This window comes from Eleutherodactylus coqui, chromosome 8, assembly GCF_035609145.1.
Source record: "Eleutherodactylus coqui strain aEleCoq1 chromosome 8, aEleCoq1.hap1, whole genome shotgun sequence".
Lineage (NCBI taxonomy): Eukaryota > Metazoa > Chordata > Amphibia > Anura > Eleutherodactylidae > Eleutherodactylus > Eleutherodactylus coqui.
In genome coordinates this window covers 198,142,203-198,169,436 of record NC_089844.1, presented here as the reverse complement: position 1 = coordinate 198,169,436, position 27,234 = coordinate 198,142,203, and the positions used below count along the sequence as shown (strand labels likewise).

At 45.1% G+C, this 27,234-nt stretch overlaps 1 protein-coding gene across 2 annotated transcripts in view; it reads left to right on the top strand.

Moving 5' to 3' along the window:
• Window positions 1-27,234, top strand: part of SLC29A4 (solute carrier family 29 member 4) — a 72,842-nt gene that overhangs the window by 3,336 nt on the left and 42,272 nt on the right. The window contains exons 2-3 of one of the 2 annotated variants that reach the window (XM_066577230.1): window positions 9,885-10,065; window positions 11,589-11,717. In XM_066577230.1, coding sequence (XP_066433327.1) covers window positions 9,900-10,065; window positions 11,589-11,717 — 295 coding nt within the window. In that variant the 5' untranslated portion in view covers window positions 9,885-9,899. Of the gene's footprint in view, window positions 1-9,884; window positions 10,066-11,588; window positions 11,718-27,234 lie in introns of those variants that run through there. The other variant, XM_066577231.1, reaches the window with a different exon arrangement.

Sequence of the window (27,234 nt, the reverse complement as noted above, 5' to 3'; positions counted from 1 at the left end):
CAAGTGGAGACGCGCGGATATCGCATTGGAAACAAGTGGAGACGCGCGGATATCGCATTGGGAACAAGTGGAGACGCAGGCCGAATATCGCATTGGGAACAAGTGGAGACACGCGGATATCGCATTGGAAACAAGTGGAGACGCGCGGATATCGCATTGGGAACAAGTGGAGACGCGCGGATATCGCATTGGGAACAAGTGGAGACGCGCGGATATCGCATTGGAAACAAGTGAAGACGCGCGGATATCGCATTGGGAACAAGTGAAGACGCGCGGATATCGCATTGGGAACAAGTGGAGACGCGCGGATATCGCATTGGGAACAAGTGGAGACGCGCGGATATCGCATTGGGAACAAGTGGAGACGCGCGGATATCGCATTGGGAGCAAGTGGAGACGCAGGCCGAATATCGCATTGGGAACAAGTGGAGACGCACGGATATCGCATTGGGAGCAAGTGGAGACGCAGGCCGAATATCGCATTGGGAACAAGTGGAGACCCGCAGATATCGCATTGGGAACAAGTGGAGACGCGCGGATATCGCATTGGGAACAAGTGGAGACGCGCCGATATCGCATTGGGAACAAGTGGAGACGCAGGCCGAATATCCCATTGGGAACAAGTGGAGACGCGCGGATATCGCATTGGGAGCAAGTGGAGACGCAGGCCGAATATCGCATTGGGAACATGTGGAGACCCGCAGATATCGCATTGGGAACAAGTGGAGATGCAGGCCGAATATCGCATTGGGAACAAGTGGAGATGCAGGCCGAATATCGCATTGGGAACATGTGGAGACCCGCAGATATCGCATTGGGAGCAAGTGGAGACGCAGGCCGAATATCGCATTCCGCATTAAGAAGTGACATGGAAATGAATCAGAATGCCACACACGGATTTTGCCCATTGATAGGGAGAAATCTGCGCAGAAGCCTCCATAGACTCCTATGGGAGACTATGTGAGCCAGCTAGCAAAGGAAGATGAAGGGATTCCCCAGCAGCATGGCTATAGGGGTTCCCCTGCAGGGCAGATGAAGGGATTCCCCCGCAGTGGGGGAATCCCTCCATCTTCCCTGCAAGGAAACCCCTCCAGCCCTGCTGAAATGAAAGGAGTGCCCTGTGATAAAGGGAACCCCCAGGACGATGAAGAGAAGCCCTGGGGGAAACCTTCATGTCTTTCTCCAGCTGGGCATATTTTCAGTGCCTCCCATTCGGCATCTGAAGCTCCGGCTTCAGCGCAGAAAAATCGTCTGTTCAGAGGATTTACTGCAGCCAGAGTTGCAATTTTTTTTTCTGCAGCTAACCGTGGCGATCACGGTGATAATGGCGATTACGTAAAATTTAAAAACAGTTGAAATTTAATGCTCCTTTTGGTTTGAGCCCCATTGTGCAAGCAGACAAACTGTGGGGTCAAAATACGCAGGACGCCCCTAGATGAATTCGTTAAGGGGTCTAGTTTTCAAAATGGGGTCATTTGTGGGGGTTCTCCATCCTTTTTCAGCACCCAAGGGCTAAATGGCCTTCAAGCCACCGGCTGCTCCTCTTGTTTTGGGCCCCGTTGTGCGTACAGACATTGTATTGTCCTCGTTTTCATGTGCACTACTGTAGAACAAAAATTGTCTTTAAAATATTTGGAAAAGGGTGAAATTCTATTTTTTTTTTCTTCTCTAAAGTGCATTAACTCCTGAAAAGAAACTGTGGGGTAAAACTATCCTGACCCCCTCAGCGAATACACTAAGGGGTGTAGTTTTTACAATGGGGTCATTTGTGGGGTTATGTATAATTCTGACACCTATTTACAATTTTGGCTTGGTGCCGGAAAACAAAGTGTTCCTCAAAATGTTAATAACTAATGTTAAATTTGTACGTCTCCTAAATGGTTAAATAAAAACTAAAGTTTTTCAAATGTACTTCGAGAATAAAGTAAATAGGTGGAAGTATATATCTTATCAAAAATGTGTGCAGTATGTTTGCACGTATTTGAGATATTGCAGTTGAAAATATGAAAAAAATAACTTTTTTTCAAAACTTTCCCAATCTTGGGACTTTTAATAAATATACTTTTACTAATATAGTCGTTTTGTACCACCTAAATGAAGGCAAAAAAAACAATGTCAGAATCACTTGGATATGCAAAACCTTTACAGAGTTATTCTATTGAAATTATTTTGAAATAATTAACATAACAAAACGAGCTTGAGGTAACAGCCGGGCCTGAACCGAGGACTCGGGGCGTCGTTACCCTTGTCAGAAGCCATAGCCTGTTGTATTTCTCAGTCGGCACAGCCGTAGGAGGGTTTGTTTCTGCCGGGTGAGCTGTAGTTTTTCTTGGTACCATCTGGGTACAGATAATGTGCTGCAGAACTTTGTAAATCTTTTTTTTTTTGAGAGCAGGGAGAAAAATGTTACATTATACGCTACATAATACGTTTTGGCGGTGGATCGGTGTGATTACCACAATACCAAAACTAGATATTCTTTTGAAGGTTTCTCCACTTTTACATAATAAAAATCATTTGTTTTGGTAATATATTTTTGCCTTACTGCAATCAAAGCCCCATAACTTTTTTGATTTCACGGTGGATGGGGCTCTTTGAGGACTTTTACTGTATGACGACTTGTAGTCTTTATTGGTACCATACACATATGGTTTTTTTGATTGCTTTTATTGCATTTTTTGGGAGATGAAAAGAACAAAAAAAGCAAGTTGTTTTTTTTTGCTTTCTTTTAATAGTATTTGCTGTGCAGGATAAAAAGTGTGCTCAATTTATTGTACAGGTGATAACAGATGCGATGAGGCCAAACATGTTTTTTTTTATTTTTTAAAAATGTGCAAAAATATTATTTTTTTACTATTTTTATTTTTTTACACTTTTTATGTTCCTGTGGGGGACTTAATAAATCTGCAATCCTATGATCCCTCTGATAATATGTATCAGCACTTCTTTATTGCAATGCATTATTGCTCCCTTCCTCTGTGAACCCTTACCATACCGTGATCAATACAGATCTTGGCATGTAAGTAGTTAACAACGAGGGTCTGAATCCTCACCGATCCCTGCTGTTGCATATCAGTATGAAAAGTAAAAAGAACAATACATAGTTACCCAGTAGACCAAGTCACCCGGGATCGGAGCAACAATCCACAAGCACTTAGAATATTCCTACGTGGACCCACGAGAGAGAAGAGCTGCGATCAATAAGGATGGGAGAACCGGCACTATGAGCAGCGGGCTACTGTAAATGAATGAGGTAGAGAGAGCAGACTGCGGAAAAGGCTCAATTTTCCTCATTTAAGAGAAAGAACTCCACGTCTGGCAATCAGAATAATCCCCAGATCACCAACCCTTCTGAAGTAGTCAGTGACTGTAACCTGTAATATTACACTCCAGGCCCCTCTTGTACTTTGTTAGTGAATTCGCTATCACCAAGTCCTCAGGCAGAGAGTTCCACAGTTTCACTGCTGTTACAGTAAAGAACCCCCTTCTATGTTGGTGTGGAAATTTTCTTTTCTGTAGGCGTAGCGGGCAGCCCCTTGTTACAGTCCTGTGTGTAAATAGATGATTGGACAGATCTCTGTACTACCCTCTGATATATCTATACATAGTTATTAGAGCGCCCCCTTATTACAGTCCTGGGTATAATAGATGATGGGAGAGATCTCTGTACTGTCCCCTGATATATATCTACACATAGTTATTAGAGCGCCCCCTTGTTACAGTCCTGGGTATAATAGATGATGTTAGAGATCTCTGTACTGACCCCTGATATATTATACATAGTTATTAGAGCACCCCCTTGTTACATACTTTGGTATAAATAGATGATGGGAGAGATCTCTGTACTGACCCCTGATATATTATACATAGTTATTAGAGCGCCCCCTTGTTACAGTCTTTGGTATAAATAGATGATGGGAGAGATCTCTGTATTGTCCCCTGATATAGGCTTTATAGCCTACTCTCTGTTAACATCAAAAGTAGGAGGTGGTCGTAATAATGTGATTCGACTGTGTATAAACCAAAAGCATCAAAAAGCCAGAGTAAATAAAAATCCATGATCCATAAAATTTCCTAATCCAATCACCTAGATGAGTCCTATAACATAATAGACATTATTGTATCAGGTACTCTGTCCTTTGATGCTTTTCAGTGACTGTTTATATGTGGCAGTTGATCTTTTCATGAATCCTTAGATCATATAACCCCCCCTCCCCCTCGTTATGGTTTGGCATATAACCCCTCCCCCTCGTTATGGTTTGGCATATAACCCCTCCCCCTCGTTATGGTTTGGCATATAACCCCTCCCCCTCGTTATGGTTTGGCATATAACCCCTCCCCCTCGTTATGGTTTGGCATATAACCCCTCCCCCTCGTTATGGGTTGGCATATAACCCCTCCCCCTCGTTATGGTTTGGCATATAACCCCTCCCCCTCATTATGGTTTGGCATATAACCCCTCCCCCTCGTTATGGTTTGGCATATAACCCCTCCCCCTCGTTATGGGTTGGCATATAACCCCTCCCCCTCGTTATGGTTTGGCATGGATTTGGGGTTTCTTTATATCCACCATCTGAGCGTCTGTGTCCCGCAGCGCTGACTCCTCTCCCTCTGCAACCCCACAACAGAGGTAAAACTATTGGGACTGACTTCATCATTCCCGTTACTAAAGGAGGGAACCTGATTTAGGAACCTTGTTTTATCACCAATGTGTTTGTGTAAGGCCGGTCTTGGATTGCAGATTCCGCGATTGTATGATCCACGGTAATACGCTGTGCAATCCAATTCATTGGATTACACAATTCTGCTCACATTAGCGAGTTGGAATTGTGTAATCGGCTTGCAGAAAATAGATGGCAGCATGTTCTATTTTACCATGCAATCAGCGGCATTGAGCTGTATGGTCACGGACGTACCCGCAGGCTATACGCAACTACACTGTTATAAACAAACAAATGTGTACTGTGCATGACCGCCTGCATTGCTGTGGGGTGAACGCCATCTTGGATTTCACTGCCCTCTGATGATGGGACGAGCGCACAGAGATTCTGCGAGAGAGTCAATGTATCTGTGGCCCCCACACGTATAAACCTATTCCAATAGGTCTTTTAGAAGTACTTGGAATGAAGGAGTATTTTTGTGCTCCCCTGTATGTTGGCCTAGAAGTGTCCGTCTCGTAGAGGGCTTTCAGATCGCATTAGCCTTTACTTCACTGCTTTCCCTCAGGGGTTACGGCCGAATCCTAGAAGATGGATCTTGTTATTTGGTTTGAAGAGTCTACTAGAACGGAGGTGGAACAGATTCTTCCAGTCTGAGAACATGAGGGGTGAGAATGTGGAGCCGAGCCTGCATTATTCATCATTGTAGAACTGCCATAAAGCGGACCCAGAATCTGCCAGAAGCACTTCTTGGGTAAAATATAGCAAATTTCTTAAATGCAGACAGCTGACCGGATTTTATCGGAAGCTTTGTTGTCAGCCGGACGGCCAGGCTTAATTATATTTTACCAAAGATGTTCCAGCTCGTAAGAAGATTCCTTGTTAGATGCATAAAAGGTCTGAGATGTGTCTGATGTGTGAAGAGGCTATTAACCCGTCCCCGACCCAAAGTGACATCCCGGATGGGAAGCACTTTGCACAAATGGATGTAAACTTATGTCCTATGGATGGCGCAGAAGCTGGGCTCGCGTTATCCTCAGTGGGAGCTCCCCTGTGATGTCATTGGTCCACCACCATGTAGTTGTGAAGGAATGATGTGTTGCCATGGTGTCTGGGTCTGCAATGGCCTGTGATTGATATACTGCAAAGCATTATTGCTAATCATTACAATGATCATAAGATCGCAGGTTCAAGTCCCCTACAGGAATTTTTTTTTTTTTAAAAAAGGTTAAAAAAAACATGCAAAAAAATCCTTTTCTGCGCACTTTTCCATTTTTGTTTCCATTTTATTTTTAGTTTCAAAATACTTTATTCAAGAGTCATTTACAATAAGTACAACTTTTTTTTTTTTTTTTTTTGAGTAATCAGGAGTGAATTTCCCCTCGCAGGGGGTGTAGCATATCAAACATCATTAATCTTGGTCTTAAATTGAGTGTACTATTCTTTTATCCGATTTAGTTCCAACAACATTACTCCTTAAACTTTCTCTCTCCGGTTTTCACTTGAAATACTGTTTCAAAAGATATTTGTAACTCCTAAGTATAGTGGTTCAAACATTAAACTTTTAACAAAGATCAACTGTGGTCGTCTCTCTTTCCCGGACTGGGTGCTTTCTTATTTCTTTCAGCTATTTGTTTTAAGGGTCTCATTTTTATGTCGACTGGAGGATGTGTCTCATTCCCGGTATCTCTACCATGTTTACCCAGGGGTCCCATATTTCACCGAACTTTTCTAGAGCATCCGTTCCTATTGCGTGTAATCTCTCGTATAGTGCAATACGTGAGACTCTATCTAGCACGTCCCGGAATGAGAGGCCTCTCTGCTTCCATCTGGAGGCTATGTGTATTCTGGCGGCCATACAGATCACCTGGATCAACTTATGGGCTCGGTATCTGACCCCTGGTTGACGGTCACCCAGTAGGAGCGTAGCTGGAGATCTCTGTAGGTTACCTATGAACAGCCTCTGTAGAAGCCTCTGGACTTGTGTCCAGAATCTTGCCACCACCGGGCACGTCCACCAGATGTGAGCTTGTGTGCCCATTTCCGCACAGCCTCGAAAACAGAGAGGCGACGTGGACTGATATATTTGGTGCAGTCTATATGGTACCAGGTGGGTTCTGTGGAGAATCTTTATAGATGTTTCTGTCAAGGTCACCTGGTGGCTCCCCTTTGCCACCGTTTCACAGCATTGTCTCCATTTCTCTAGTGACAGACTTATTTTTAAGTCCTCTTCCCATTTTTCCATATAGGGGAGCTTTCCCTCTCCGCCTGGTCTATTCAACATGTTATAAATCAGAGATAGGGACCCCTTTTTCATAGGGTCTCTCAGGCACAGTCTCTCGAATGCAGTTAGCTCTGGTATGGTAGATGGGAGCCTGAGTGAGCCTAGGAAATGGTATATCTGGTTGATTCTAAAGCTTTCGGATGTGGGAGGATTAAATTTGGTTTTAAATTGGTTTATGGTGAGTATTTTGGAGTTTTCTATCATGTTGTGTAAACTAGTGAGCTCATTGATTTTCCACCACTGGAAATGCAGCAGGTTCTTGCTTGGGGGGAACATTTTGTTTGGTATCAATGGCAGTAGTCTGGATGGATTGTTTGTTAGTTTATGTTTGTACCTCGATTCCCTCCAGATGCGTATTGAGTGGTGTGATAGTGGGCTCTTGTCTATAAGATTTGACTTTAGTGGACCTGCCGACCAAGTCAATTCTGCGAGAGTGTGTGGGGCTAGCTTATGTGTCTCCATGGTGACCCAGAGTGGGGCCTTTGAGCCTCCCATGGTTTCGATCCATTGCGCAAGTCTCGCTGCTAGATAGTATTTTTTCAGGTTAGGGACTGAAAGGCCTCCTAATTTCTTATGGTAGTACATAGTCCTATTTTTAATCCTTGCCCTTTTTCCAGCCCAAATAAACTTGAAGATGGCTTTTTGGAATTCATCCAGGACTTCGTTCGGGATAGGGATGGGCAATGACCGAAACAAGTATAGTATCCGGGGCAAAGTATTCATTTTTACCGCGTTTATCCTTCCCATCCACGAGAGCATGGGGTCATCCCACTTTGCTAGCTCAGAAGTCAGTTTCTTGATTAACGGTGGGTAATTCCATTTATATAGGGAGGCCAAAGAGGGGGTTAGATTGATTCCCAGGTATGGTATATATTGTGCCTGTTGATTAAAGCCGAAGTTTATATCTATTAGTTTTATTAGGGAGGGTGGGGTGTTTATATGTATTATATCGCTTTTGTCCGTATTTACTCTCAATCCCGTTAAGGTTGCCCATTTTTCTAGGAGATTCATCAGATTTGGCAAGGTTGTTAGGGGTTGGGTGATAGTCAATAGCATATCATCCGCGAATAAGTTTATTTTATATTCCCTATCCCCCACGGTGACTCCTTTTATATTTGGGTTTTCTCGTATGGCTATCGCTAACGGTTCCATAGCTAAGGCGAAGAGCGCTGGGGAGAGGGGACATCCCTGCCGGGTGCCTCGCCTAATTGGGATTGTTTTTTCTTTGGTTGTTGGTAATTTCAATAGGGTTGAGGGTTGGGAGTACAAAGATTTTATTGCCCGTAAGAATTCCCCATTAAAACCCATGTGTCCCAGTAAGGCGAACAGGTAGTCCCAAGATATAGAATCAAACGCTTTCTCAATGTCTAAAGCGAGCAGGGTCAGAGGGTTGTTGTTTCTCTGGGCCTGGTCGATAACGTTTAATACTTTCCTAATATTGTCAGGCGCCTGCCTTTGCGGAATAAAGCCTACTTGGTCTTTATGTATTAGTTTTGCAAGAAAGAGGTTCAGTCGCCTCGCTAGGACACCTGTAAAGATTTTATAGTCTATATTTAGAAGCGATATTGGCCTGTAATTTTTCGGGGAGAGTGGGTCTTTGTTCGGTTTCGGTATCACCGTTAGGTTTGAATTAAGGAATTCCGCTGGAGGGGTTTGTCCGTCCATCAAGGTTCGAAACATCTCCCCAAGGGGTCCAGCTAGATGGTCCTTGTATTTTTTATAATATATAGCTGTAAGGCCATCTGGGCCTGGGGCCTTACCCGGTTTTAGGTTGTCTATTACCTCTATTATCTCCTCCTCCGTGATGTCGGCATTTAATAAGTCTCTCTGTTCCTGACTTATGATGGGTAGTTGCATTGGTTCTAGGAATTCTTTTCTCAGGGTTTCCCCTCCCCCTTTATGTTCTCGATATAGGGCCGTATAGAACTCGGCGAATGTGTCGTAGATTTTTGTTGGATTAGTGGTTGTGGTATTATGCGGAGTTTGTAGTTTGAATACCGAATTTAGTCTCTGTGTTTCTCGCAGTTTCGTGGCTAGCATTTTATCTGGTTTGTTTGCGAATTTATAATATTTATATTTGGTCCACTGTAGCGCCCGTTCTACTTTTTCCGATAGTATGATGTTTAGTTGGAGTTTAATGTCCTTGATTTCTTTCGCGGTCGCTCGCGTCGGGTTTCGCTGGTTTAGGTTTTCCAGGAGAAATAATCTCCTTTCTAGTGCTTGGAAAGCTTTAGATCTTTCCTTTTTTTTCTGAGATGATAGTTGGATCAATCTACCCCGAATATATGCCTTGTGGGCAAGCCAGACCCATTGCGGTTTGTTTTCTGGCCCCTTATTACATTCAAAAAATTCTGCTATTTGGATCGCAATTTTGTTTGAACTGATTGGGTCCTTCAGGATCCCCTCATTTAGTCTCCATCTGAACACATTTTCCATTTTATTTTTAAATAAAAAAAAAACAACACATTTGATATTGACTCATGCGGAATGACTCGCTCAGTAAATCAAACACATTTTTTATCCTGCAGGGCAAAATGCTATAAAAACAAAAAAAAGAAAAAAATTTGAGCTAAAATGCTTCTCTTCTCCATTTTGCCCCTCCTCAAAAAAAAAATCCTAAAGATTGTGCTCAAAAAAGCCACAGGGACACCAAAATGGTACCAATAAAAACTACCACTCCTCAAAGCTCTCACAGAGCTCTGTTAATGGAAAAAAAAGTTAGAGGATTTTGAATGCAGCAATGCAAAAAAAATATTTTCATAAAAAGGGTTTTTATTGCGATTCTCCGCTCGTGGACAGGTGTCGGCACTTTCCATAGCATTGCTATGGGAAGCGTCAGCCGGTGTGATTCGCCGGCGGTAAACCGAATAAACTGCTGTAGACAGGGGGCCTTACCCCAAATAAATGTTATGTTTTTATCTTTAAAATTCTGTGTCTTTCAGGTTGTAAAGAAGAAGATGAAATCAGCCAAGGGCGATTGTTATAAAAAGCCCAGTCCAACAATGACTCTTGAAGGAAATGTGGTTATGAGCTTTAGTTTTGATAGCTGCCAGCTTGAAGAAGAAGAACTGCAGGGAAGAGGCAGCCAGCAAACACAAGGAATTCTTACGCTAATGGAATCAGGTAGCTATATGACCGTCTACATGTTCTTTATAAAGGGGTTGTCCCACTTCTGCTGGAAGCAGACAGCTCCATACATTGTGCAGTGGCCCTGGTTGATACTGCAGACTACGTCCTATTGAAATAATTTTTTAAAATACACCCCCCCCCCCTTCGTTTTCCCATTTTTCCACTAAAAACTAGGCAATTAAAGAACCCACATATTTGATGACGCTGTGTACGTAAAAGTCTGAATATTTATCCCACACGGCGAAGGACGTAAAAAAAGGACAGAAACATTAAAATAAAAAGTGATGAAAAAGATGCATGTTTCCCAAAAATGGTAATATTACAACCTGCAGCTCACTGTCCAAAACAACAAGCTCTCACACAGCCCAGTTGATGAAGAAATAAAAAAGTTACGGGTCGCAGAATGTGGCGACAGAAAGCTATTTTTTTTAAGAAAAAAAAAATTCTATTTCCTTTTTAAAGATGGAAAAACATAAAAAAATATATAACATTTGGTATCGCTGTAATGGTACCGACCCACAGAACAAGATTCGTGGCAGTCTTACTGCACTGTGAACGCTGTAAACAACTAAAGCCACCAAAAATGGTGCAATTGCATTTTTTTTTAATTTCTCGCAACTTGAACATCTTTTAAAGTTTTTTCGCACCTACAGCACATTAAATCGTACCATCAAAAAAAATCTCACTCACTTGAAGAACTGACTCAAATAGCAGATGGCTCGAGACACCCAGGTTGAGCACACACTTGTCCATAAGTCCAAATGACAAGTGGAGTCGACAAGGAAATTAAAGAGCTCTTTATTGTATCTCAGAGTTAGGGCTTATTCAGACGACCGTATATCGGCCGGGTATTCACACTGGCTGATATACAGCGTCCCTCTCTGCAGGGGGAGGAGGCTGTAAGAGCCAGGAGCAGTGCTCTGAGCTCCCGCCCCCTCTCCGCCAACTCTCCACCCCCTCTCCGCCCCTATGCACTATTTGCACTGAGGGGAGGCGGGGCGGGGGCAGAGCTAATTCCCGGAACTTGGCCCCGTCCCGCCTCCTCTCATTGCAAATAGCGGAGAGGGGGTGGAGAGGAGGCAGAGAGGGGTGGGAGCTCAGTGCACTGCTCCCGGCTCTTCCAGTCTCCTCCCTCTACAGAGAGGGACGCCGTATATCGGCCAGCGTGAATACCCAGCCGATATACGGTCATCTGAATAAGCCCTTACAGTGATGAATAGAGATTTGTTTGCTCTTGTTATCTGAAATCTGACTACGGTTAATTGTAATTGAATTGAAAATGAGAAATAAAGAATTTAAATTAAAAAAATCTAGCTCGTCCCACAAAAACAAGTCTTCATACAGCTACATTGATGGACAAATAAAAGAAGCAGAAACCATAAATGGGGGGAAAAAAGGGGGGGGGGCGTGTCATTTTGGGGTTATATATTTATGGTTATGTGCTACAAATCGTCATAGATATTCGCACACAAAGCAGGCCTGTTGTCTTATATATCCCCCCCATTGTTTCTGTGTAGATGTGAATCCAGAGCCGCAGGACCGATACCATGGCATATATTTCGCTATGCTGCTGGCTGGAGTCGGGTTTCTCCTTCCTTATAACAGCTTTATTACAGATGTGGATTATCTACACCATAAATTTCCAGGTTTGTTTGAATGTTGTTCACAATCCTCTTTTACATGCACATAGCAGGTGGTAATACCCCTCCGAGGCGCCGCCTATTAAGGCCCTTTTATATGGAATGAATTATCATTCAAAAAACTGTTCAAACAATCGAAAATGAACGGTATAACCGCAGCCAATGATTGGATGCAGAGCTAAACTCCCTCTCCGCCCCTTGCTGACTGTCTGCAATGAGAGGGGGCGGAAGCTAGTTTTCTAGACTCCTGCCCCCTCTTTGCCCTTTGCTGGCTGTCTGCAATGGGAGGGGGCGGGGCAGGGACTAGTGTGCTGATCTCCCGCCCCGTCCCACCTCCTCCCTTTGCCAACAGCCAGCAAGGGGTGGAGAGGGGAAGGGAGTTTAGCAGAGACACTGCTAAACTCCCTCCCACCTTCCTTTTTCGGCAGCTCCCATAGGAGTCTGTGGGACTGGCCGCCATATTCCAGATGGAAAATAGTTCCAGTGCTATCTTTTCCGGACGACCGCTTTTACGCACCACAAAAACGTTCATTTGAACTGAGGCATTGGAAACCAATGCATCAGATGAGTAGTGTAATTCGTCCGTCCGTGACAGCGCAGCCGATATATGCTTGTGTGAATGAGAAATCAGAAAGTTTTTTCTGATCTAATCTGTGTCTCCTCCCTTTCAGCTTCATCCCATTGCTTCTAGTCTTTCCTTGTAGAGATGAGAATAGGGCTGATCCCTCTGCACTGTGACAGCCCTTCAGATATTTGTAGACCGCTATTAAGTCTCCTCTCAGCCTTCTCTTCTGCAAGCTAAACATTCCCAGATCCTTTAACCGTTCCTCATAGGACTTGATTTGCAGATCGCTCACCATCTTGGTAACTCTTCTCTGAACTTGCTCCAGTTTGTCTATGTCTTTTTTAAAGTGGTGTGCCCAGAACTGGACACAGTATTCCAGATGAGGTCTGACTAAGGAAGAGTAGAGGGGGATAATGACCTCACGTGATCTAGACTCTATGCTTCTCTTAATACATCCCAGAATTGTGTTTGCCTTTTTGGCTGCTGCATCACATTGTTGACTCATGTTCAGTCTATGATCTATTAGTATACCCAAGTCTTTTTCACATGTGCTGCTGCTTAGCCCAATTCCTCCCATTCTGCGTTTGCTTTTTTCATTTTTCTTGCCCAGATGTAGGACTTTGCATTTCTCCTTGTTAAATACCATTCTTTTAGTCGACGCCCACAGTGCAAGCTTTTTTAGATCTTTTTGAATACTCTCTCTTCCCTAGTGTTAGCTATCCCTCCTAGCTTTGTGTTGTCGGCAAATTTGATCAGTTTCCCATCAATTCCCTCCTCCACATCATTTATAAAAATGTTGACCAACACTGTGTTACGGCACTCTGACCCCCGAGCGCCAGGTGGGGTGCCCTGAACTTCCCGCACCCCACTGTCCCTGCCTACTTGCCTCGGCCCTGGCTAATCCCAGGCGGACAACTGGACGACGGTCCCTGCGCTGGCTAGGGACCTGGCGACTGACAAGAGAAACTAACTGATGGGGGGACAGATGGAAAAGACCAACAGGACAAACAAAGCTACAGGCAGGCTGAAGGAAACTGACTGGCAAACTAGGGGTAGCTGCTGACAGACTAGCTAGTAGCAGACAGAACCAGAACAGACTGAGTAAAAGGCACACTAGAAAGAGACTGACTAGCAACTAGTACTGACTGACTAACACAGGCAGAACTGACTAGTGGCTAACAGAACCAATAACTGGCAGTGATCTCAGGTCACTGCCAGCCTTATAAACGAAAGACTCCGCCCTGGGGTGGAGAGTTGGAGGAGCCAAAAGGAGGAGGAGCCGAAGGGACAAATGGTTTCGATAAAGACTTATGGGACCCCCTGCGAACCCTCCTTTTGGGATTTCCAGAGGACCGGCGCACCTTCTCTCCAACCCTGCACGGCTCAGATACAGACAGACTCTTCCCACTACGCAACTGCATACGAGACCCCACCACTTCTAGATTCTTTTGCACTTCCTTCCGTCCCCCCTGCAGCACATCGGTGGCGACATCAACAGCAGGACAGGCAGACGGGGTGGGAAGGGAAGTCAGACCACGGGGACTGAGCGCGGTATCAACTGAGCAGAGAGGAAGGGGAGCAAGATGGCTATGGCAGGATGGTCCCCACTGGGTCAGCTCCCCAGTGGCCCAATCGAATTGGGGGTTGTGCAACGCCAGCCATGGCATCCCTAGTACCATGTCTACCGACATTTTCTCCATCACCAGGAATGATAGATCTTCCAAGTGGCGACCCCCCCCCACCGTGAACTGCAACACTGGGGTCCTCCATCGTACCAAGCCCGAAGCAAAAGGGGTAGCATCAATGCTAGCAAAACGAATTGGCGTCTTCAGCGCCACAAATTCAGCCATCAGGGGCTCAACGAAACGCATGCTTATCAGGTTAGCGGCTGCTCCGGAATCAATAAACGCCTGGCACGGTACCAGAAGTTTAGGACGTACCTGTAGTCCTAGGCGATCCTCCCTGCAATCACCTAGGACTTGGAGCTCTTCCGCCGGTTCAGACTGTGAGCGCTGAGGCCTCAGGGGGCAGGTTATCACCCGATGTCCAGCTTTCCCGCAGTAGAGGCAGAGACGATGCAATAAACGAATCCGGCGTCGCTCCTTGGGGTCCAGCGGGTCCAGCTCCATAGGCTCGGGAACAGAGATTGGCATGGAAGAGGAGGGAGCAGTACAAACGACCTCCCTGACTCTACGAGACTGTCTATCTTGCTTCCCAGCCCTGAGCCTCCTATCTGCCTTCACCGCTAGCTCCATAGCCTCCTTTAAGGAACCGGGAACGGGATGGGAAATCAGCAGTTCTTTAACCGCGTCCGAGAGGCCCTGCAGAAAAACGTCTTTCAGAGCGCTATCGTTCCATGCAGTATCACCCGCATAGCGTCTGAAATTAGAGCAATAATCCTCCACACAAAGCGACCCCTGATGCAACACCAACAGCCGAGAAACCGCCAACCTCACACGGTCCGGTTCATCGAAGATACCCCCGAGTTCCTGGAAAAAGGAGTCCACCGACTGCAGGCCGGGGGACCCCTCGGGGATGGAAAAAGCCCCGCAGCATGGACATTATAAGCCCGACCCTCTGGGCCTCCGACCCGGAAGAACGGGGACGCATCCGAAAAAACAACCAACACGCCTGTTGAAAAACAAAAAACTTGTTCCTCGCCCCAGAGAACACCTCGGGAAGAGGGCACTTGAGTTCGGGACTGGTTGAGGCGTCCCGCCCCTGCGACAACGCCCACTGCTCCTGGGCCACCATGCGAGCTGATAAATCCTGGATCACAGGCACCAGGGCTTGCAGCTGGGTTGTGAGGGAGCTGATCGCCTCCATGGAAAAAAAGTTTAATGGGCCAGTTATTATGTTACGGCACTCTGACGCCCGAGCGCCAGGTGGGGTGCCCTGAACTTCCCGCACCCCACTGTCCCTGCCTACTTGCCTCGGCCCTGGCTAATCCCAGGCGGACAACTGGACGGCGATCCCTGCGCTGGCTAGGGACCTGGCGACTGACAAGAGAAACTAACTGATGGGGGGACAGAGTGCCGACAGAGAGGCAGATGGAAAAGACCAACAGGACAAACAAAGCTACAGGCAGGCTGAAGGAAACTGACTGGCAAACTAGGGGTAGCTGCTGACAGACTAGCTAGTAGCAGACAGAACCAGAACAGACAGAGTAAAAGGCACACTAGAAAGAGACTGACTAGCAACTAGTACTGACTGACTGACACATGCAGAACTGACTAGTGGCTAACAGAACCAATAACTGGCAGTGATCTCAGGTCACTGCCAGCCTTATAAATGAAAGACTCCGCCCTGGGGCGGAGAGTGGGAGGAGCCAGCTCTCCCACTACTGCACAAGAGAGATGGAGGAGCGCAAACGGCGCCCTGCGGGCGGACACGCCCACGCCGCCGCACACCAGCCGTTCCACGTCGCCGGTAGAGCCCCGACGTCAGGGCTCCAGGACGCCGGAGCCGACGCCAGGGTGGCGCGTGCTGACCGCGGGACCCTGCGCTGCCCTGCATGGTAACACACTGGGCCTAGGACAGAGCCTTGTGGTACCCCACTTGATGCATTCTTCCACTTGGATGTGCAGCCATTTATGACCACTCCTTGAGTACGATCACTCAGCCAGTTGTGAATCCACCTAACAGTTGCCTTGTCAATCTCATATTTGGTCATTTTTTCAATAAGTATAGTATGAGATATTTTGTCAAATGCTTTACTAAGGTCAAGAAAAACTATATCCACCATATTTTCCTGATGAACCAAGTTGGTGACACTATCATAGAAGGAAATTAGATTAGTCCGGCATGACTTGTTTGCTACAAACCCATGCTGGCTCTGGTTAATTACTCCATTTTTATCCAAGTACTTGCATACATGCTGTTTAATAATTTGTTCAAAGATCTTTCCCTGTATAGAAGTCAGGCTCACAGGCCTGTAGTTTCCTGGGTCCACCTTCTTCCCTTTTTTGAAGATAGGGACAACATTTGCCCTTTTCCAATCTTCTGGGACTTCTCCTGTTCTCCAGGAATTTTTAAAAATTATGGCGAGTAGTTCAGCAATTACCTCCGCTGCTTCCTTTAGTCCTGAGTAACAGACCAGCAGCATAATTAGAGGAGGATTCACTTTGTGACAGTGCTGCCATCCTGACTACATGGCATGACTGCAGAAACCTCTTCCAGAGGCCATTTTCTCCCTAATAACAGATAGGAGCCAGGGCTTTCTACAAATTTCAACGGCTTCAGGTTCAGAGTCTTCAGCGGTTCCACCCATTTTGAGAATTGCCACCTACATATTTTCTAGGATTAACCCTCCTGTTGGCACCGCTCTCATTTCCAGGATTTTTACAATCCTTTTATGCCATCACATTCATAGTGACTTCCTTTGCGACTTTATGTATCTCTTGTTAATTGCAGTTTATGGTGGACACCCCCTGACTATCTGCTAACAAATATGGACTATGCTCAATTCTCCTAGAGTTCGTACAGCACATGTGTGGTCTTGGATGAGCGTTATAATTCTTATCTAGGCTACGCTTCGGCTAGATTTTTGCACTACCTAGCCTAACTCATTTCCTTAATACATCTTAGCACTATCCCGTGAAAAAGACCAGAACTAAGAGAAAAGCCTGCAATGAGTGGCACACTTCCAGAACTATTTGCATCTCAATCCCAGGCTGGGTCATCCCCATCCTCTGGCCGCCGAGTCCAGCCCACTCCCTGACCAGCTCTCTTCATCTACAGCAGAGCCAGGAGAACAAATCCTGTGATCTTGAAGAACTGCAGTCTTCACTGCATCTTTAAGGAGGAACTTTCTGTAGCAGTCAGAGACTTTGCGGACCAAATAAAGGACCTGGGCCACTGACTGGATGATATGGAATGCAAAACAAACGATAATACTAAAGCTATGGAGGAAGATAAAGAGAGGATTGAAGAGCTGGAATCCAGATTAGAATCCCTGGAAGCTAAATATGAAGATCTTGAAAATGGATTTCGACAATCCAATATACGATTCTAATTGCCAAAGGCAATAAATCCCCACATGTAATATTCTCTAAAATACAATATACTTTATTATTCGAAAAGACAAAGACAACATCGAATAATATTTAAAATAAAGGGGCAAATGGTGGTAGCAATGAGATGTGACCGGCAGTCCTCAGTATTATGTGTGTAACTGTGCATATACACTAAAACATAGGCCTGGATGGCCAACTTCCAAAAGCCTTTGTAGAGATTAGTAGATCAGCACCACCAAAGCCCTATTAAAATCTAATCTCCCCCCCCCCCCCATCCCCGGCATATTTTGCCTTGCGACGTCCTCAGGGGTAACAACAGCCAGGCTATGTTTGTATGACCCCGAATATTCCTAGGACAATTTCATACTATATTCCTGACTATCCAATATACTCACCAGGGCCTTCCAGGGATGATAACTGCCTTAAAAGAAACCGTATTCAACCTTTTCTCTGCTCTACTTCCTAATGTGGACCAAAACTCTCTACAACTTGATAGAATCCACAGGGTCCTGGCTCGCCTTCCAAATCCAGAGCTTCCCAGGGATGTGATCCTGAAATTACACTATAATGAGATGTGTGACCACCTGCTTCCCTCTTCGGTCTAGTTCTTAGTGGACATTGCCCCATCTATGCTAACTAAACAGTGAGCACTCAGGACAGTTACTCAAGCTCTTCAAGCAGCCAACGTGATGTATAAGTGGGTTCTTCTGTTTGCCCTCGTCTTCCAACACCGTGGCAGATCCTACTCAGCTAAGACACTGGGTGAAGCCGAGCAAGCTGCCGAACATGCTCATATTCCTGTTGCTACTCCACCTGCTTCTAGGGGCACCATGTCCCAGACGAGTCTGGTCCTTAGCCCACTCATCCAGGCAAACACCCAGATCTGCCCCTGATACCGCTGAGGACAGACGGCCCCATCCTCTTGAGATGACCACTGCCTCTAATGGATCTCTGGGATTATTGAACCGTTGGGATCTTCAGTGATATGGGTAAGAAGGCTCCTGTGAGAGATCTCTCAGTTTGGCCTTTCCCTGTTTTTTCTGAGACTGTTAGTTTTGACCAAGTTGTAACACATATGTGAACTACTTTATGTTCTCATTGGTAAATACAGCCTTTAAAGGTCATGAGTGACTAAATTGAGCTCCTTATTACTGATAATCCAGCCGTTGTTTATGGTGTATTTCCCTTTTAGGTTGTCGGAATACCCCATGTTTCAGTTAGATCTAGTGGATATTCTACATCCTTCTAAACACTTAGGGGTTACACAGCTCCTACTAATTTCTAATCATGGTACATATTATCTCCAGTAATGTTCGGGGATTTAACCCCCCTCGAAAAATGAAGCAGGCGTTTATATCTTACTTGGAACACGGCCTGATATATGTATTCAGGAAACCCATTTCTCTCAATCATCACCTCCAGCTATTTACAACCACAATACTACAGATTATATGTAGCTCCTGCTCCTAAAAAAACATAGGGGAGCGCTGACTCCCCTCCACAACTCCCTACTTCTTCCCATAAAGCAGGTAGATGCTGACGTTGTGTATAATATCCGGGAAATTGTATGATCAACACATAGCGATAAAGTATATGCTCCCTCGGAAAATCCTTCACCTACTCACCTAGCTGTTAGTCGTTATCTCCTACAATACCCCTCAGCAAAATGCATCTGGACATGTGACTTTAATTTCCCATTCTCTGTAATATTAGAGAGATCCGTGAGAAAACCTGAGCGATTCACTAATACACAAAGAAGACAATGGCCTGATACTCTATCTAGCCGTTCTTTAGCTGACTGTTGGAGAGAACGCAACGGTATCAAGAGGGGTTTTCTTTGATGACAATACCACTTCTGATTTTACTTGTATGTGGATCTGGCTCTTACCCAAGGTGTACGTCACAGCATTACATTAGCCTTGCAGAAGAAACTAGAAAAAAATCTAACCCTTTCAGCCTTAGAAAGCCGATTCTTCTTTTTAGAGGGCCTTCACCAGCAATGCCCTTCATTGGGTACTACATTGGCTAAAGAAATGAATGACACCAAACTGCAAATGAACCTCATTTTATCCCACCTGATGGAGTGGGCCCTCCAGTGGACTGGGGCTACTTTCATCACATTTGCTAATAAACCAGATTATCTCCTAGCATTTAAGCTCCAAGATAGAGAATGGGTCAATAGGATCTTTAAGATTAATACTCCGCATGGAAACACCGCATCCAATCCAGATCTGATATACAAAACTTTCTATATATATGCTTTATTTGTAAAAAATATACAAAGCTTTAACTCTTCTAATGTTCTGTATAAAGCCCATGATGGGCAAGTCTCCACCTCAGGAATTTCTAGATTCTCATCATACAGTCATTCCAAAAGATAATAGAGATCTTCTAAATCCGAAAACCTATAGACCCTAACGAATGTCGATTAGAAAATATTTACATCTATTTTAGCTGTTCGATTGAACCGATTCCTCCCATCCCTACTTTATAAGAATCAAGTAGGATTTACTTCTTCTAGACAAGCCCATGATAATATACGCAATGTTTTATATCTTTTACATTATGTTGCCAAGATGAAGGCTCCCAGGTCCCTCTTAGCCTTAGATATAGAAAAGGCTTTTGATACCCTCACTTGGTATATACAGTGGTGCCTTGACATATGAGTTTAATCCGTTCCATGACGAAGCTCTTAAGCCAAAAAACTCATATGTCAAAGCACTTTTCCCCATTGAAATGCATTGAAACGCCATTAACCCTTTCCAATCCAATTTTGGATTCAGCGTTTTCTAGGGGGCTTTCTCTTTCTGCTATTATACAATGGCGCCATCTGCTGGCTAGAGCCAGCACTGCGGTATGGGACATGCTGGAGAGGCCCCTGACAACAGAGCGGCCAGTAATATACAGTAAGAATACCCTGCCAGACGTCTTCCGACATCGGAGCTGTACAGCCTTCAATCAGAATGTCTGAAGACGTCAGACAGTGGATTGGAAAGGGTTAATGTGTTCCAATGCATTTCAATGGGGAAACTAACTGCAAGTGAAAAAAAAAAAATCAATACTCGCTGCTGCAGGCTGTCGCTCCCTCCTCGACGCCGACACAGAGCATTGCTTTCTGGATGCGGGGCTTCAATGCCCCACCTCTAGGAAGCTAAGCTCTGATTGGTTAACTCAGCATCGCGTCATAGAATCATAGACTGGTAGAGTTGGAAGGAACCTCCAGGGTCATCGGTCCAACCCCCTGCTCAGTGCAGGATTTACTAAATAATTCCAGACAGATATTTAGAAGTCTTGGAGGCGGGAATGAGAGGTTCAAATTAATGGGGCACCTAGTCTGATTTTGTTAGCAGAGCGGAAGGTGCGGGCTGGGTGGTGAATTGAGATGAGGGAGGCAATATAGGGGTGCGCTGCGCTGTGGAGGGCTTTATGGATGAGGATAGTGAGTGTAAACTGAATTCTGTATTTACCGGGCAGCCAGTGCAGTGACCGGCACAGGGCAGAGGCATCCGAGTAGCGGCTGGACAGGAAGATGAGCCTGGCTGCCGCATTCAGGATGGATTGGAGAGGGTAGAGTCTGGGGCAGGGAAGGCCGATCAGCAGCGAGTTGCAATAATCAAGCCGGGAGTGGATGAGGGCGACAGTGAGTGTTTTTACCGTGTCTGCGGTGAGAAAAGAGCGAATTCTTGCAATGTTCTTGAGGTGCAGCTAACATGTTCGGGCAAGAGATTGGATATAGGGGGTGAAGGAGAGATCGGAGTCGAATATAACCGCAAGACAGTGGGCGTGCTGGGAGTTATGGTGCCACATACTGAGATAGAGATGTCAGGATGAGGGCGGTTAGCAGAGGGCAGAAACACCAGGAGGTCAGTTTTAGAGGGCTTTTTAGAGTTAATAGGTTTTCCACTCATTATCTCTTCCGCCTTCACTTCCTAAACTCACTGTGTATGAATCCATATGTGTGCAAAACCTCCTACAAAGAGGAGTTATTTTATGATCTATAGTATACTAATTCAATCACCCTTGGAGGGAAATGGACCCATGGACCAAAATGTCCATTGAAAGTGGTAAAACAATGGTGTGATCTATCTGAAAAGCGAGTTACCAGGTCTCCCTAATGGAAACCTCAATAAAGATTCTCCAGAGAACTCACCTGATCCCTCATCATTGCTTACCTTCTTTCTCCCGGTTTTGTTTTCGGGGATGTTAGGACATAATAATAATAATCTTTATTTGTATTTACATAGGTAGGCCACTACATATCTGGTGGACATGCCCAGAACGGTAAGGCTGTGGTCCCAGGTTAATATCTTGTGTGTGGATCTGGCTCCCAAATCCCATACTGTTTTTCTTTTGGGTGATCTGATCTAAGAGCCAAGCCCATAAACTTACCCAATATATTTGTATGGCCAGAAGAATCCATAGAGCTTCCAGATGGATATCGCCCGCTCTCTCCTTTCAAGAAGTAATCAACAGAATCTCTATTGTAATAATCTTTGAAAGAATTCCTGCTGTCAGAACGGACACTTTATCTGCTTTCCCAAATATTTGGCAATGATGGATCCACTACATACATGCTCCAGGTCTTCGCCATAGTATAATGTCCAGCCAACTTTTCCATATAGAGCTCATTTTATTGTAATTTTTACTGCTCCACTTTATATAAATGTGGAAATCCGCATGGATTCTTGACGACCTTTGATAGTTATTCCCCTTCCTCATGATCCCTAACTAAAACACAATATATATATATATATATATATATATATATATATATATATATATATATAATCTCTAGCTTTCTTATATATTTTATACTTGTGCGAGGAGACATTATTGTGTTATCTGTGTTCCCTGTTAACACGTTTAACACCAATAAAAACCTTTGAAACAAAAAAACAGAAAAACTTGCTAAAAAGTGTGCAGGTCTTTTAGTCCAATGTCAGAAGGGTCTGGGAGCCCTGAACCCCCCTGACCACTTTTATAATGATGATGCACAGCGGTTTTGTGATGTTACTGATCATTAGAACCGCCAGGAAGTACTTTACTTCCATCCGTAGCTCTGGTTTGGCCGCCACTGATCATCAGACTCTGTGACGTCTGACCCTTCCCATCCAATGTCTACGCTGCGTACAGGACATGCAGTAATGCAGACGCTGGGGCAGAGGTCAGGGGTCAAACTCTCTGATGATCAGCGGTGGCTGCACTGTAGCTACGGAGTTAAGGTAAAGTATTTCCTGGTGGGCTTGCTGCCCAGGGGGCACTATTACTACTGGGACCACTGGGGGGCAACTATTACTATTGTGAACAGTATTACTACTGGGGACACTATTATAACTAAGATCACTAGGGGCACTATTACCACTGGGGAGGGGGCACTATTACTATTGTGAACACTGTTACTACTAGGGACACTATTACCACTAGGGAGGGGGCACTATTACTACTGGGACCACTGGGGGTCACTATTACTATTGTGAACACTATTACTACTGGGGACACTATTATAACTAAGATCACTGAGGCTACTATTACACTGGAGGGTCACTATTACTGCTGGGTTAACTGGGGCCTAATACTACTAGTGGGGGTGCTATTACTACTGGCGGCACTATAACTGCTGGGACCATTTGGGCGACTATTACTAATGGGTGCCACCATTAATAGTAAGACCACTGGGGGTCATTATTACTACTGTGGGCACTGTTACAGCTGGAAATACTAGGGGCTACTATTAGTACTGGGGCCACCGGCAGCCACTATTAGTACTGGGGCCACCAGGAGCCACTATTAGTACTGGGGCCACTGGGAGCTGCTATTAGTACTGGGGCCACCAGGAGCCACTATTAGTACTGGGGCCACCAGGAGCCACTATTAGTACTGGGGCCACCGGGAGCTGCTATTAGTACTGGGGGCATGATTACTATTGGGGCCACTCCAGATATCCAAGTTCACTTGAATCTAAAGCCCTCATTTCTTTAGTCCACCAGTATAGTTTTAATTAGTATGAAATATTTTTATCCAACTTTCTTTTGTCTAAATCTGGGTGCGTCTTATTGTCCGAAAAATCCTGTAAACTCATGGGTTCATAGGAGTTAAAATACTGAATTATGGGGTGTATTCTACTCCCCCTTCCAGCCACCATTCACCTACATGGGCACATCTTAGGGCTCATTCACATGGGTGTATGCAGTTTTGCCCTGTGAAAAAATGCACCATTTTCAATTCATGTGTTTGTGCGTTTTTTGTTCCTATTTGGTAACCATATACTTACCAATATACTGAGACAAGAGGGCCGGTAGAAGCACCACAACCCCCAGCATGCAGACCGCCAGACTGCTATATGGAGGAGCCACTGCACAGGTGAAGGTACTGATGACCAACCTCTCACACACCTTCCTTGTACTGAGGGGGGCGCTGCTTCCTACTATACCTGCACACAGATACAGCATATACATGGCGTCAGGCCTCATCGTACGTGTAGTGCACCCTGCAGGATCACAACCTAACAGTAACGTTATATTTCAATCCTGCACCTCATAGGTGAACCGCAGCGGCACCCACAAAAAGTTATGCAAGAAGGACCAAGTGATGACCGTTTTGTCACAAACCAAAGAAAGGGGGTACGAAAAACCCCAGCGGTGAATACAACTGCTATTGTCTATTCACACCCATAGGCTTTATTGGTCGATTTTGGACTGTGAACACAAACCAAACATGCTGCCATTTCTTTTAGTTTAACACGCTACATTGGTCTACATAACAAAAACACACCGTGTGTGGACACTGCGTATCTATTTCTCTACATATCATACTCAGCCCTTGTATGAGCTATATACGATACGCTGTCCATACGCTATAGGCGTTTCCATACACATCTCCGGTCTGAACGGAGCAGGGAATTACAGGCTGCGATGTGTACCACGCTGCCGTGAGCATGAGCTCTTATGTGCGCGCAATATTTTCATTGATCCATTCATATTTGCGTATATGCATTACGTGTAATACACGCATGAAAAGGAGCGCAGGATATTCAATTGTACGCGTATTACGTGCGTACCGCCCTATTGTTCTCTATGGGTTGCGTATTAAATGCTATATGTATGCAATACGTTGAGTATGTGCAGCGTGGAATATGCAACACTGCTTGGAGATAGAGCAGGAATAAAACAAAAAAAGAAACTCGGCACACTGTGATAGTCAGCTCACACGGCGGTAATACGTGTTTTACGCTTACCGCTTTGGGAATGAGCCGTAATACTCCCATCTGCAGACTTAGCGTTTCAGCTCCTATGAGCCCATCAGTTTAGTTTATGGGGCCCTTCAACTTTTTATGGACACGGCCTAGTTTGGTACTTAATTTGTCACTAAGTTGTCAAACAACTTGTGCTTATATGATCCTCAGTGTGATAATTAGCAACTAATTAACTGCTATGTACTTAATGATTTTGTGCTTAAAGGGAATGTAAATAAGGCTGAGCGGTCGGGTAGCGCGCCGAACAGTCTCTGCTCGCAGCCTGTTTGTCCCCAAAGTCCACCCTCTCGCCTCCTCAGATGCGGCTACGCAGTAGGCATGCAGTGCTGCCAAGTCTTGTGTGAGCGCCATGCGTCCGTCAGCTGGCGCACGCACAGATGAACCGTTCCTTTTGTGAGCAGATCCGCATTGCATATCTATGCACACACCGGCTGACGCCCGCAAGGCGTTTGGGAGAGGCTTTAGGATGCAACTTTATTTTTCGCCTCTTTTGAAAAGCTATAAGGCTTTTACTTTTCCATGGACAGTCGTGTATAAAATGTATTGTATAACTTGTTATGTTTTTGGTGGGGACAAGATAAGAGAGCACATCAAGGCTGCCATCGTTCAGTGTATTTTTATAGCGATCACGATGCGGTTTTGATAACATGATAACTTTTTTTTCTGCAGGTTGCTACAATTTCTGCAATGCCAAAGTTATGTGTTTTTTTTGTACACGATTGTACACTTTTGTACAATAAAAACCCTTTATTTTTGGAAAAAGTTTTTTTTTTTTGCCAAAGCTGCATTCAAAGACCAAGAGCTTGGGGGATGTGGCTAGTTACTGAGCAGCGCAGACGCTCTCATAGCTCTGTGAACAGATCTGTATGTCCTAAGACAGATTGACCCTCTGCATATTGATAGATATCTCCATTAAATCCAGGAATGTCCCCCAGTTTGCTACATATCCCTGGGAGTGTTCACAACACCCTCCACCCGCCACGAGTTATGAGGCTTAATTGTGGCCCGCGGCTCTAGGATACGCGTGAGCTGACTGCCAGAACTGCAGCATATCCTGGACAATTCAATTAGCTGGTAACGGAGTCCTCCTAGTGGTGGAACGCCACCAGCCTACTTACCCTGTGGCTACACCCTGTCGGTGCTTCACAGGACATGGAGGCCAACTGATCCTGCTCGGGAGCCACCCATATCAGTCCAATGCTCCCCTTTCTCGCTTACATTAGCGCTAAAATACCCAGCCAAGGAGCAGTCCGAAATTGTTCGGGCAAATCGGGGGTCTGCCGTCCTTGTGAATCGGGGGTCTGCCGTCCCATGAGTCCGTATCAAGTGAAATCTGGAAAACACCGTCACAATTCTTATTCCTCTGCTATAGACCATGTGCTACCTGATCCAGTCACTCCAGAGGACTCTTCTCATTCATCCACTGGAGATCATTCGGAAACTCTTTTATCTCAAATACAAATGATATTACAGAGAGAACTGTCTAAAACCTCGGCTGATATTACTGCCAAATTCACTAAGAAAATCCATTATCTCTAGCCAATGAACATCAGCTCTAGAGGAACGTATGGACAATGCTACTACGGTGCGGAAGTCCCATGAAAGAAAAAGATGGAGCAACTCCATGATGAAATACAGTTCCTTCACAATAAATTGGAGGATGCAGAAAATAGATATAGCAAGGATATCTTACGCATACGAGGGCAATCAAAGATCTACAATGGACAGTGACTGCTTTATTCCAAGGACTTGGTCCCAGCATTCCAATTGAAAGGTTGTAAATGGATACAGTCCACAGAGCTCTAGAACCAAATAACGCAGCAGCACTTGTCGTACCTCATCACGTAAGGGAGGCTCCTTCCGCTTTGTGTTGTGAGCTCACGAAAGGAGTCTGGATCCGTGACTCCTATAAAATCCAGCAAGAGATAATATGTGGGAGCCACAAAACAGGGGACCCAAATACCTTAATGTATAGAGTTAAAGGAATTCCATCTTTATTAAAGCCACGCCAGGGCTTTAATAAAGGGCTCTATGTGCCTGTAAACCCCACGTCCCTCTGAGAGACATTATACTCCAACTCCATTTCCTTCGCACTCGAGAACAGCTACTTCAAGTAGTTCGATCTGCCTCAAAACTCATATTCCAAGGCCACGATTACCAACGGTTCCCTGATTTGGTTCCATCTACTCTGGCCGAGCAGAGAAGCCCTTAAGCCTTATCTAGAAGCCCTGCAACAAAAGCAGATTCAATATTGTTGGGGCTTTCCGGTTCAATTGATGTTTACCTACCGAGATAAGGCCTGTCCATGCTTCGACAGCCTGCCAGCAAGCATGGCCACAGCTGCGTTCTGACTTCCTGCCTCGTACCTGCCCACGATAAGAGACCTTGATTCCTACAGATTGCTCCTTTATCTTTGCTTACTTGCTTCTTTGAGGTGTCCTGATTGATACCCTTTTATTCAATAACACTTTTCCACAACTCTCCTGGTTGCGGGGTTATCCATTTATCATCATACCAGATAGTAGTGCTGCGGGACTAATATTATAATAATAATCTTTATTTGTATAGCGCCAACATATTCCGCAGCGCTTTCAAAGACAGAGGAAAATACAGAAAGACAAAAGTACAAAAACATGTAGTAATCAGTTGATGGAAACAATAGGGGTGAGGGTCCTGCTCCAACGAGCATGG